The sequence below is a fragment of the Dendropsophus ebraccatus genome, chromosome 11, assembly GCF_027789765.1.
Source record: "Dendropsophus ebraccatus isolate aDenEbr1 chromosome 11, aDenEbr1.pat, whole genome shotgun sequence".
In the NCBI taxonomy this organism is placed as follows: domain Eukaryota; kingdom Metazoa; phylum Chordata; class Amphibia; order Anura; family Hylidae; genus Dendropsophus; species Dendropsophus ebraccatus.
This window is the reverse complement of record NC_091464.1, coordinates 5,955,528-5,969,008: the sequence shown is the minus strand read 5'-3', so window position 1 is coordinate 5,969,008 and position 13,481 is coordinate 5,955,528. Positions and strand designations below refer to the sequence as shown.

General features: G+C 42.5%; 1 protein-coding gene across 1 annotated transcript; it reads left to right on the top strand.

The window, feature by feature from the left end:
* The first annotated feature begins 2,760 nt into the window (after positions 1-2,760).
* On the top strand, positions 2,761-13,042 carry GNAT2 (G protein subunit alpha transducin 2). Its single transcript, XM_069945933.1, has 8 exons — positions 2,761-3,084; positions 7,559-7,601; positions 7,712-7,853; positions 8,915-9,072; positions 10,125-10,253; positions 11,245-11,374; positions 11,817-11,970; positions 12,083-13,042. The coding sequence occupies exons 1-8, from the start codon at positions 2,967-2,969 to the stop codon at positions 12,271-12,273; spliced, it is 1,065 nt and encodes a 354-aa protein (XP_069802034.1). The 5' UTR covers positions 2,761-2,966; the 3' UTR covers positions 12,274-13,042.
* Positions 13,043-13,481: the final 439 nt, after the last annotated feature.

Here is a 13,481-nt window from a genome sequence, read left to right as displayed (position 1 = left end):
TTTACGTTTTATACCACGCAAGTAAAGTAACTCTCTCAGGTGTCACATCAAGTGCTGGTAGTTGTGTATTCCACTCCAGCCACTAGGTGTCTCACTCCTCCTGTGCACAGCTGCAGTACAAACCGGTTTAGTTATGTTTTATATGGGATGTTTTCTATATATGATGATCTTTTGGAGCAGACACCCTGTACACCTTTTCCTGTCACACTACCCTATATAAGTTAGGGGTGTAGTTTCAGGTTCTGTAGAGAGTGGATAGGACACAAGCCAACAGGTTCCTGTTGCAGTGACTAAGCGGGCTTGGCTTAGGACAGGGGCCTGGACAGAGACTACATGTCTTCTGTATGCTGAGATAGATAGTATGCAGGGCTGAACCCTAGAGGTGTAGTAACCAGACAACAGGACAACCCTTGTGTATGCCGTGGATTCTACAACCAGGACAGTCACCCCTAATGGAGAGGCAGAGGGACTGATCCCCAGTGAGGCAAAGAAGCTAAAGCGCCAAGGCATCTTACATACACTCGTCAACTCAGGGAGCTTAGCCTAAGGACAAAGGCCTAGAACTCGTACTACCCCACACTTAAAGAAGTATTACCAAGTATTTTTGTGCTAGCACTTGTCAACAGTATTCTTCCAGTAAAGTTTAAGCACTGTTTAAGTTGGGACTCTGTCATCCATTGCACCACACCTGCACCGTCACATTGTTCTACCAAAGGTCCGGTGCCCGTGTGTCTGGGGGTGGGTACTACCACTCCTGGCCGCCAAGACACCAGAGCCCACCAGCTGCACACAACACCTGTACCAACACCCCAGGCCATGGCACATCTCTACTGTAACTCCTCTCTATAATACACCTTGAAACAAGTACATATTAACAAACTTATATAAATACAATAGAGGGTCCATCATCTGCTCAACCTTAGGGAAACTCAACTTCGACACACTGCATAATATCCCATACTTCAGGGAAGGAGAGAAGTGAGATAAACACGTGTTCAGAATACAAGATGTGTCGCAACCAAAAGGTAAACGCCAATAGCATGGTCATGTGACTGGACGTTAAACCGGCTTACTAGTGACCAATATATCATATAGTGTGTAAATCATCTGCAAACAGTTATTAAAGATCTGACAAGTAATAAAATAATAAGTAATAAAGTTCACTAACACAGATATCACTCATTTGAGAATGTAATTACAGCAAGTCGGCTTTTTATAGCACCACCTATAGGCTGTATGAGGCATTGCAACTGAACATTAACTTCAACGCGTCTTCACTCAAATACCAAACACAACCGTGGACAACAGTGGTGATATCTTTTTTGGGGGGAAAAAAATAAATAAACGTTTTTCTAATCTTGGAAAACCACAACTACTGGGTTAACGGAAGCCTTTACTTATTAATCCTAATCACCTCTTCACTCCAGTGTTTGGCTGGTAGAACAACCAATACAATACGCAATGACGATCATGATGAGTGTTCCTCTATAACCTGAGCTCTAACCTTTTAGGATACTTGAAAGAATCCCCGGCTGTTTTGAAGGTATTTAAAAAAAAGAAGTAATTTGTCGAGGTCAACAGTAATGTTCTTATGTCCTTGCTCATAAAAGCAATTCCCGTTCAGGAGCGACAGCTCCGTAAGGTGAAACCAAGCCGCTGCACCGTAATCTGTTGCCATGGCTATCTAGTGTACGGACACATGGGGAATGGCTATGTGATGAAGCAATAACATATAACGGTTCGCCAGCCGGGACACCTAGGCTTTGTGAATCCCACAGTTAACAGAATGAACAGTCTGATCCTGGGTGTAAAAACTGGACCCTGCAATAGTGTATATGCAGATGACTGCGCAGAAGTCCGAGTGATAGAAGGACAGAGCAACTCAGGATTAACTTTGAAATCCTCCACTTTAAAGAGCTTAATGCGGACGTCTGATTCCAGTGTCAGGAGATCCTGGCAGCAAAGCTGAGGGATTAGAAGCAGTTGGTACCTGTCACATTGAATCAGTATGTTGTTGGGGACGGTGCAACAACTGTTAGGGGGGCAGGGTACTGTTTGTGGCAAAGGGGGTAAGAAAATCTATTTACTAAATCATGGTCATCAAAGAATAGAGAATTCAACTGTTCTCGAATCAGGTATGAAGCCTCGTCGGTAAGCAAACATAACATCATCCACCATATGGTGTTCTCCTCCACCTCTCACTAAGAACTTCAGGATTGTCTATAAATAGCAGGTAATGATGCAACCCTCTAAATCTCTGACTTTCTAATCGTGACCCTTATGTGCTTAAGTTGTGATGCTCGAAAGAATCAAGGAATACTTGTGTCTAAAAGGTTAAACATGTTTCCACTCTCAAGATAAGCGATTTAAAGGGGAAATATATTTCATACAGTCTCTTATTGTTTTGGCCCAACTCGAAAGATATTTATTCCAAAGAATATTTAGCTCCCAACTTCAAGCCCCAAAGCTTCAATATCCCCCTCCCTTTATCCTTAAGCTCAGAGACCCTAATGGGATTTCTTAAGTCAGGTGATGACTGGAGATCTTTCATTCCGAGAAGCTCATCTACAACAATCGCAGAAAGAGAAAGGACGGAGGAAGACGTGGAAGGAGAGACATGTTGAAAGATCAAGAGGAAAATGTTCATGTGTAACGTATGAAAGGAAGCGGCTAAAAGAACTATGGAAAGAGACAGGTGAGACATTCTGGGCACGAGAGAAGAAGCCAATAGCAGCCGCCCAATCCTATAAAACTGGAATTTAAGAATAAGAAATTTAAAGCTGAGATTCCCCTCCCAAGGACAACGCTTCACTATCTGCAAAGGCAATAGAGAACCCAAGGCTGCGAAACCCAGTAAAAGATTGCAGGACATCGTGGAGGGCAAGGAGGCTCAAGACGGAACGCTGCTTATACCTCTATCCCAGGCACTGGAGGAGAACGAGAGCGGCGAGAGTGCAGATACAGAGATGGGAAGTGGAGCGAGTGCAGAAGACAAAGAGCTGGCCAAGAGATCTAAAGAGCTGGAGAAAAAGCTTCAAGAAGATGCCGCAATGGATGCAAAAACCGTAAAGCTGCTATTGCTGGGTGAGAAACTCTACATTTATGGTGGTTGGTGAATGGAGAGTAATGAGAGGCTGCAGATGGTCCAGATTAGTTGTCTTATTTAGAAAGCTAGAAGCTGGAATGATAAAGCTTAATGGCATCTACTAATAGCACAAGACACATGATGGGTCAGATATCACCGGTGTCATTAGTACGACAACTTAAGGTAGGTTCACACCTGCAATTGTCTGATTCATCAACCGATCCGTCCATATTGGAGGGGTCCTTCAGCAATAGAAAAAGATGGCCGCTTTCTTCCAGAGACAGCAACCCTTTTGTCTCCAGTTTGGCTGCAGATTTTGTTACTCAGTTCCATTGAATTAAATGGAGCTTAATTAGAAACCACACCTGAACTGGAGACAAGAGCGGTGCTGTCTCTGGAAGAAAGTGGCCACGTTTTTCTAGCGCTGGAGAACCTCTTTAATGAACAGATAAACAAAAAACGATTGCAAAATTATCAGGTCCGTCTTGTGTCCATCCATTTGCTTCAGTCGGCCTCCGTTTGCGGCCTCCCTCCTGGTTTCTCTCATCCTCTAAACATAAAAAAAACAATTATGACCGATAACCTGGCAAATGGACGTGAACGGTAATACCTTCTGTTCAGATCTCTAATCATTGACTCTAATGTAAAAAAAAAAAATGCACTTTACGTTCACGTTCCATTTTTTTTTTTGGTCCAAAAAAATGGATCACTGATGGATTTGATGAAAATGAAGCACAATAACCCATTTGGATTAATATTGGGGGGGGTCGTCCGGTGGGTTTGACAGCTTTGTTCAGCTTCACGGTTATCAAAATGGAAAGTAGAAACGGAATTGTGCGGGAGGGTCAAACACTGGTGTGAACTTTTTTTCTTTTTGCAGCGCTGTGAGGGCACACCAGTGGCCATCAGTCTATGAAACGTTGAGCTCTATTTATTATACTTGCGGCCCCTTACAAAAGACACTTTTCAGTTTTATATCACGTAGCCTCCAACAATCAGCTCAGCTCATGTCCGGCAGGGCTTATTCCTCATATTGCGCCATGACTTTAGTGCTGTCTATGTCAACTATAACAGTAATGGGGACTGTACAATGATTATATTCTAAAAGGCATTGGATTATAGATTTCATAATGAGATTACGTGATGAGTAATTCCAGAGTATTGTCTAAGTGATGCAACCAATGTTACCTCATTCTATCCAAATAGCCAACCTAATGCAGCATTTTAACCCTTCATTCTCTTATCATCAGAACTTAAGACCTCCTGGCAATACATCTTAAATATCATGCAATGAGATGATTGGACGTGTCAGTCACAATAGCAGAATATATAGGAAGGATTGGATACGTCATATTCACAATAGCAGAATATATAGGAAGGATTGGATACGTCATATTCACAATAGCAGAATATATAGGATGGATTGGATGTACCATAGTCACAATAGTAGAATGTATAGGAAGGATTGGACACATGTGTATGATGCAGAAAATATTTACAGTATAGAAAAATCCCTTTAAGATCTACTTTATCTTCCATGTGCCCCCTCGGGCTGGTTGTGTTGATGAGCAGTAGCTTCTGGGTAGAATCAGTCTCCTTCCACTTCTGGCAGCTGACAGTATACTGAATATTTCTCCTGCAGTCTTCTCAGCTACATTGCTGTTTCTGCAGAATCTCAGCTTCTACCCTAAGAAACATAAGGTATTGGCTGTTCTGCCGCCTGCACAGCTTCACTATGGGAGTGTCCGTCTGCACTCAGCTCAGTGGGAGGACGTACACATTGCTATGCACAGTAAACAGCAGATCATACTGTGAGTTTAAATGGAATTTTTTACAGTGGTGCTCAAAAAGTGAAAAAATAAATAAATATAGAGCATGCTCACATAGGATTGCTCGGCATTACTGGTGGCTGATGATGACATTGGATACTGCCATAGGGAGTCCTGGAGGATACAGCCTATGGCCTATGGCTGTATCCAAGCTTTCTGAGGTCATCTCTATAGATAACCCTTTATATTACATGTCAGATCATTCAGAAAGCAATCCTTCACGGCCCTGATACTTTATTCAGAATTTTTTTCAGAATTTTTATATTTCTATATTACATTGGTTCAACTGGCTATCCTAAACTAAGCTCAGTGCTCAGCAATATTTGGCTGAATGGAGTGCGGGCCATGTAATCTGCTGCCACTCCATTCATTCAGCTGTTAGAGCCCACCAATCGGCTGGTTATCCCCTCCACCGCAATGGTCTTGGGATCGTCCTTGTTCTTCCTGACCCTGACAGGTCTCTAAAGTGGAGGAGACAGGGAATCAGCATACAGTGTATGCAGCTATATAAAACTAGGCATAGCATGTAAAATAGCGTAAAAAGCAAAAGTACTGTAACCTCCTCCACAATGATTAAACATGAACGTCAATGAATTGGTTTCCTCTGAAAGTGTTTGCAGTTTGCTGGTTTAGACTTTGAGCCCCAGATAGTGAACAGCAGATTATGTAACTATAAGCACCTAGTAGGGGCGATGGGCGAACTGTGCGCCACAAATCACAAAGTATCAAAAATGCTGCATGGATGTACGAGTTACTTTCATGACTATAACATTACTATGTCATCTATCACCTATGGGGGTTTCTGAGCTGTAATATAGAAAAAATGGAAATGGATCCCACAGCTCTATAAAATGTAGAAAATTTATTGAAACATAAATAAAAAACATCAAAGTGATAAAAATCGCGCCGACGCATTTCGGGTATAACCCTTAATCATGGCCATGTTTCTGAGCTGTGTTTTGCATGGCTGACATTCTGGAGCTAAAAAGTGATAGAAAAGAGATTCAACCTCACATGAAAAGAATGGACTAAGACTTAAAGGGATTATCCAGGGCTACAAAAACATGGTCACTTTTGTCCCACTCTTGTCTCCAGTTCAGGTGTGGTTTGCAATTAAGCTCCATTTACTTCAATGGAACAGAGTTTCAAACCCCACCCAATCTGGAGACAAAAGTGGCCATGTTTTTGTAGCACTGAATAACCCTTTAAAGGAGAACACCAACAATAATGGAATATGTCCAATAAGCATTTGAGTGAATATCTTCATCATTTTCCTGGGGGCCCATAGGTTACTGAGTAGTGTCTGACCGGAGCTTCCAGAACACGACTTAGGGTCCTATTAGACAAAGCGTTTTTCAATAATTAACGATAAATGATCTCAAACAACCACCTGAAATCGTTCACCAACAATGATCGTTCTTGCTGTCATCCTGTCCTCTCCGAACGAGCTATTACACCTACAAAACCTATGGGAACGGTGTAAACGACGTGTTATTACACCCGACGATTTGCGAACGATCAAGGATGAGATAACGATCATTCAAACGAAAATCCCTAACACCCTCTTATATCTGCTCTAAGTAATGTATCTTGTAAGTTGGCAAACACAGAAGAGTCCATTCACTTATAGGGAGCCTTCACCCACACCAGATCCGCAGCAGATTTAATGGTGCAGATTTGATGCTGTGTTCAGTTATTTAGATCAGATCAGCTGCGGATCAGCAGCAGAAAATCCACTGCGATACGGTGTGTATGAAGCTTCTTATAAGGAGCCTTTACAGCGAGAAACAACATGATTTGGCTTAAAGGGGTACTCCAGCGAAAATGTTTTTCTTTCAAATCAACTGGTGTCAGAAAGTTATAAAGAACTGTAATTTACTTGTATTAAAACATCTCCAGTCCTATTAGCTGCTGTATGTCATGCAGGAAATGTTTTATTTTCAGCCTGACACAGTGCTCTCTGCTGACATCTCTGGCTTGGTTTTCTATGACTTCTCATAGATAATCTCTTCTTCTCTGGACAGTTCCTGTCTCAGCCAGAGATGGCAGCAGAGAGCACTGTGTCAGACTGAAAATAAAACAACACTTCCTGCAGTACATACAGCAGCTAATAAGTATGGGAAGACTGGAGATTTTTTAATAGAAGTAAATTACAAATCTATATAACTTTCTGACACCAGTTGATTTGAAAGAAAAAGTGTTTCGCTGGACAACCCCTTTAAGGTCTGAGTTATATGTATATCACTACATGGTGCACAGTCCGATCATTATAATCAGATTTATATAGTATAAGTATATATGTACTTATTTATATTTATTTATACTGTCCAGAGCAGCAGCACATCCTCATAGAAAACCTCTCCTGCTCTGGACAGTTCCTGACATGGACAGAGGTGGCAGCAGAGAGCACTGTGTCAGACTGGAGAGAATACACCACTTCCTGCAGGACATACAGCAGTTGAGAAGTAGATTTTTAAATAGAAGAAAATTACAAATCTATATAACTTTCTGAAACCAGTTGAGTTGAAAAAAAAATATTTTCGGTGGACAACCCCTTTAAGTAATCTAAGCATTCATATGCCACAATGCCTTGCATGCTTTCTTTTCCTATAATTGACCCACAAATAATGCTGTTTTTTTGCAGGTGCTGGAGAGTCTGGAAAGAGCACGATTGTGAAGCAAATGAAGTAAGGACAATGCTATATCCCGTATAAATACACTTCCTATAGACCGCAGACTTCTTGAATCTTACATGTATATGAAAACAATTCAAAATATTTTTTTTCCTTTTATTAAGGATTATTCACCAAGATGGATACACAGAGCAGGAATGCATGGAGTTTAAGTCCATTATCTATGGCAACGTGCTGCAGTCAATACTTGCCATAATCCGTGCTATGTCCACCCTGGGTATAGACTACGCCGACTCCAGCAAAGCGGTGAGTTATGGGACCCCATTAGGGCTCACAGGGCAGATCTGTATGTTTTGGGCGGAAACCCACACAAACACAGAGAGAACCTACAAACTCTTTGCAGTTGTTGCCCTTGGGGGAGGGGGGGGTTACCCGAAGACCAGAAAAGCAGTCCTACCAGTTCAGCTTCTGGTGCAGCACTTTCTCCCTTTTTGGGATGATAACTTCTGAGAGGAGAGAGAGGCAGGTGCATGTTGGATGCGTATTTCCGCCCACACGCGAATGTCCATTAGATACGTAATGTCGCTGCAACATCGGTACCAAAATAAATGGTAGTATTTATTTTCCATTCCCCTCCTACCATTTTGGTGAAAATAAAGGCAGTTATCCTAGCAAATTTCAAACATGTTGCTGCCATTTAAGGAAGCATAATAAACATGTTATACTTACCTATTGGGGTCCCCCTGATGTTCCACAATGACTGTAGCCGCTGCTACTTCCAAGGCAAGCTAATCTTGGGAGTGACAGCCTGCTCAGCCAATAAATGACTGACATGGGACAGCGCTGTGGCCTGTGGTTGGGCTGAGCGGGCAGTCACTCCAGAGATCAGCTCGCCTTGGAAGTAGCAGCGGCTACAGACACTGGGGGAGTGTGGAGAGGTAAGTACATAATGTTTATGTTTTCTTATATGGCAGTAACATGTTGAAAGTTTGCTAGCACCCGATAACCCCTTTAACACACTGCAAGCTGCAACTGCAACATGTTGAAAAACAAGCGACTGCAACGATCAGCCGACAGTCCGTAGCGGCCGATATCGGCCAAATACGGCCGATAATCAATCCATGGAATAGGGCCTTAAGGAATTAAGTGATTTTCTTAAGATGCATCTTATTTCTGCATAAACACCCATCTGCCTCCATGTCATCATTCTAAGGTGTAAGACACACTCTGCTGGCTGAATGGAGCAATAACATGTATACAGGTCTCACTAAGAGGAAGAACTGAACTCACAAAGGCTGCACTCATTTTTGTATATATTCTATATATAAATTCTGCGCTCATTTTTGTATTTGTATCTATTCTCACAGGATGATGGCCGCCTCCTTTGCCACCTTGCAGACTCCATTGAGGAGGGCACAATGCCTCCAGAGCTCGTGGATGTGATCAAGAAGCTCTGGAAAGATGATGGGGTCCAAGCCTCTTTTGAAAGAGCAGCGGAATACCAGCTGAATGACTCGGCACCATAGTGAGTGTCACAACACGTCACACAAGAGGGGTAAAAATATCACTTGCCACTGTGGGAACACTACAGTATTAGGGTATGTTCTCAACAAGTAAAAATGGCGGAGCCCCCGCTGCAGAATCCTGCCTGCCTCAGTGTGTTCAGTGAGAGGCCTCCCGTGACGCCACTTTTACTCAGTTACAAAGTATTAGGCTGCATTCACACATCAGTATTTTTCATCTGTATTTGCTGATCAGCAAATACTGAATCCATTGCAACCCACTCATTTCCATGGTGCTGTTCATACATCCAGAAAATTTTGTGGAGAGCACCCAAGCACTCCCATGGCTGGTTGGGAAAGCTAGTGACATCATTTTATGTCACCCCCCCCCCCCTTTTTTGGAGGGGTCCTCAAATTACAAAGCACAATAAGGCGGCACTACAGATGATAGAGAAGGAAATGCTCATCATCAATGTAGCCTTAGATTGTCCTGTGTAACATCACTCAGTGCTATAGAGACTTGTAGGAGACAAATCCACATGAAAAGCGTCTGCAGAGACATGGGGGGATTTCTGTATAGGTGCACCCCATGTCCTGATACGGCTAGGAGCTTAAATCTGTAATCCTTTCCTGTCAGCACTATGAGGGAGATTTATCAAGCCAAAATGGTGTATTTTTTGGCGGAAAATGGCCCAATGCAAATAAATTTATTCGCAAATGCCCACTTTGCGAAAATATATTCGCATCTGGCCATTTTCCGCCCGGTCCGCAAGGGGGTCGGGGGTGTGGAGGGGGTGAAACAGGGAGCACACACTCTGGGTCCGCTTCATTTAACATTTTTTTTGCAGAAAAATGATCAGGAAACCTACGCCAGCTAAGAGTTGGTATAGGTTTTCTTGGCGCACACACTGGTGCTCCTCTACATAAATCTCTGCACTGTCGGCGCGCCAGGGAGATTTTGAAGCTCGGTGCAGAAAACGCTGGACTTAATAAATGTCCCCCTATGTGTATATACCTTCCTGACTGTGAGAGGGTTTGGATGTGCTTATTACCCTACGGACTCTTTTTATAATAGTTACCTTAATCAGCTGGACCGGATCACAGCGCCCAATTACCTCCCAAATGAACAAGATGTCCTCCGCTCCCGCGTGAAAACCACAGGGATCATAGAGACCCAGTTCTCCTTTAAGGACCTACACTTCAGGTTTGTGCATTTTACTTTCTAAATAACAAAAAATTTATAAGGTAATAATAATAACCGGTGATTTATATAACAATATCCACCACTATCACTATTGCAAAGTCATTCCCATTTCCATCCGTTTTGCATTTCGGCTCAGTTCTACCTCACAAATGAGCGTAAGTTTCGGGATGAGACCAGACTGGAGGGGACTGCTCCGGACGTTGTTACTTACCAGACAATATACTGGTAACATTAAAAGGTCAACGTATGTTTTAGCTGTTTAAAGGGAAACTATCCAAACACCAAGCAGAGCCATGCTTATTTGTCACCTTACTAGTGACTCCCCACTTTGATGCCCCCTGATGTTACAACTTTCAAACCTCTTACTTTTTACGCTCTCTATGTCAGAGATTTATCTTATGTCAGCCTGCTTTCGTTAGACTGGTGCACAAATACACATTGTTATTTTATGTCTGGAAAAAATTATATAAAGAATGTTTAAAAAAAAAAAATCAGCAGGAGATGCCAAGGAGGAAGCTATGTCTCTTACCTTCATCCTCGGTGCTGTTCTGTTGCAGTTAGTCAAGTGCTCCACAGTCTAGTAAGACTGTTAGCAGCTCCGATCCGCCCGTTATGATAGTAAAATGGAGTGGGCTGGCCAGGGGTGGTCTGGATCATTGATAGGGGTGGGCAGTGCTCCTAATAGTCTTACTGGACTGCGGAACAAACTACTAACTGCACTGGAATGGCGCAGAGGATGAAGGTAAGTGACATACTGGAAAATATACCATCCTCAGGTAAAGGGTTGTCTCATCAAACTCCTGAATGGCGTACCACTAGGATATGCCGATGAGTGGAACATGGGAACATGTAGTGTCAGCCACATGGAGAATGATCATAGTCAACAGCTTCCCCCGCAGCCTCCCTGACAGACTCTGGGGGTATGAAACCAATCTCACTGATAAATCCTCTTTATAAGAAGCTAACACTTTAATACTGGTGACTTTTACAGAATGTTTGACGTGGGTGGACAGAGGTCTGAGCGCAAGAAATGGATCCACTGTTTTGAAGGAGTCACTTGCATTATATTCTGTGGAGCATTAAGTGCATATGACATGGTCCTGGTGGAAGATGAAGAAGTGGTAGGTGAAGCGTCTAGACTTTGTATCTCATAGACATCACTGTACTAAGAGATTTGTAATTTCATGTCAGGAACTCTCCAGAGCAGGAGAGGTTTTCTATTGGGATTTGCTGCTTCTCTGGACAGTTCCTGACATGGACAGAGGTGGCAGCAAAGAGCACTGTGTCAGACTGGAGAGAATACACCACTTCCTGCAGAACATGCAGCAGCTGATAAGTACAGGAAGGCTGGAGATATATATATTTTTTTATAGAAATAAATTACAAATATCTGTCACCAGTTCATTTGATGTTTTTTTTTGCCAGAGTACCCCTTTAACTAAGATATTATATGAACCCTGCAGATGGCAGATTATCGTGCTTTACAATGTTTGAGATCCCCTCATTATTGGTGGAATCTAGTTAGAAAACATAGTAAAGAGGAAACATTTCTCTTCCTTACAGAACCGGATGCACGAATCACTCCATCTCTTTAACAGCATCTGTAACCATAAATTCTTTGCTGCCACGTCCATAGTACTTTTCCTGAACAAGAAGGATCTTTTTGAACAAAAAATCAAGAAAGTTCATCTAAGCATCTGTTTCCCAGACTACGATGGTGAGTGACAGCTATATATTCAGATCTCAGTTAGGTTTACATGGCGTCTAGTACCGAATCAATGTGTAACGCCTGTACGTTTTCTCTCTCCGCGTACGTTTTTTTACGACAGGGCCAAACACCTATGAAGATGCGGGCAATTACATCAAGAATCAGTTTCTTGACTTAAACATGCGGAAAGATGTCAAGGAGATCTATGGTCACATGACCTGTGCCACAGACACGCAGAACGTTAAGTTTGTGTTTGACGCGGTGACTGATATCGTTATCAAGGAGACGCTCAAGGACTGCGGCCTCTTCTGAATTCCTCTGTAGTTTTTGCGATGAAATTTTCCTTGTATTTTTTGAAACAGGAATCTGTAACAAGAGCCCAAAATGCTGAGCGCCCTTATATCCCTATAAAGATAGTACAGGAAACATGTAGGTGGTATCAAGTTTACCAGCTCTACCAATACACATCTGTAACTGGCAGCACCAGACATAGGCAGCTATGAGGGCGATGCAGCAGCGGCCGCATGCAATGTGTCATACAGCCCGACGTCTGGGGGGGGTTGCAGATATTCAGAACTTTATCGGCTAAACAGGCTGATACAACTAGACGGTGTAATAGGCCCAAAGATCAGCAGAAAAATGAGCAAACGGCCATTTTGACCCATAAAAAAAGGGGACGAGCGGCCAATGAATGATGACCCCCCCATTTATAGTGCAGAGTGGGGCCATGTATTAGGGCCCATAGCGGTTACTTCTGGATGAAAATCTGGATGAGTATTATAGATTTTTTTCACAACCAGGAGACAGGCATGGTGCTGTTTTTGCAAGAAAGTAGCTGTGCTCATTTTCTCTGGTGTTACCCCTTAAACATAAAAAAATAAAAAAATTTATATTTATATATATATATATAATGCAAAAACACAATTTTCGGTGGGGCTAAAATTCTGAACTTGCTGTGCACTGAAAAAATACTAAACCGGAAATGTGAACAAAACCATTTACAAGTATTGACTTTTTTTTTCACTGAATAAAGATGGAAATAAAATGGATCCAAAGAACAGAAGGGTAAATGAGACCTGTCGGTTTTTAAAAGGGGTATTTCACACAAACATAACTTTTGATATGTTGCTGCCCATGGTGAGACTATCAATTCTTCCATACTTGTTATTATCTACTCAGTCTCCTTTCCCCAGTTCTCAGCCGCTGATTTCTGCAGAAGACGCAAAAATCTGTGTGAGCCTTTTTCTCCGTCTCCTCCTCCCTTCTGAGACAGCTGATGTAAATAAGGCCCTGAGCGGCTGCATCTGCAACATTGTAGCTTCTTTGTAATTACTGGAAGGATTAATCACTAAGTTCATTAGCAACTTGACCTCAGATTAACCTTCCCAGCATTACAGAGAAGCTACAATGTTGCAGATACAGCCAGTCAGGGACTTGTTTACATCAGCTGCCTCAGAAGGAAGGGGGGAGGAGAGGGAGACAGAGAGAAAAGCTCTGTGTCCTCAGCAGAAAGCAGCAGC

Excerpts from the sequence above, each read along its gene's own strand:
- GNAT2 (XM_069945933.1), top strand. The coding sequence starts at position 2,967 with ATGGGAAGTGGAGCGAGTGCAGAAGACAAAGAGCTGGCCAAGAGATCT. Across the intron at positions 10,254-11,244 it reads TTTAAGGACCTACACTTCAG|AATGTTTGACGTGGGTGGAC; the intron begins GTTTGTGCATTT and ends TGACTTTTACAG. Across the intron at positions 11,375-11,816 it reads TGGTGGAAGATGAAGAAGTG|AACCGGATGCACGAATCACT; the intron begins GTAGGTGAAGCG and ends TCTTCCTTACAG.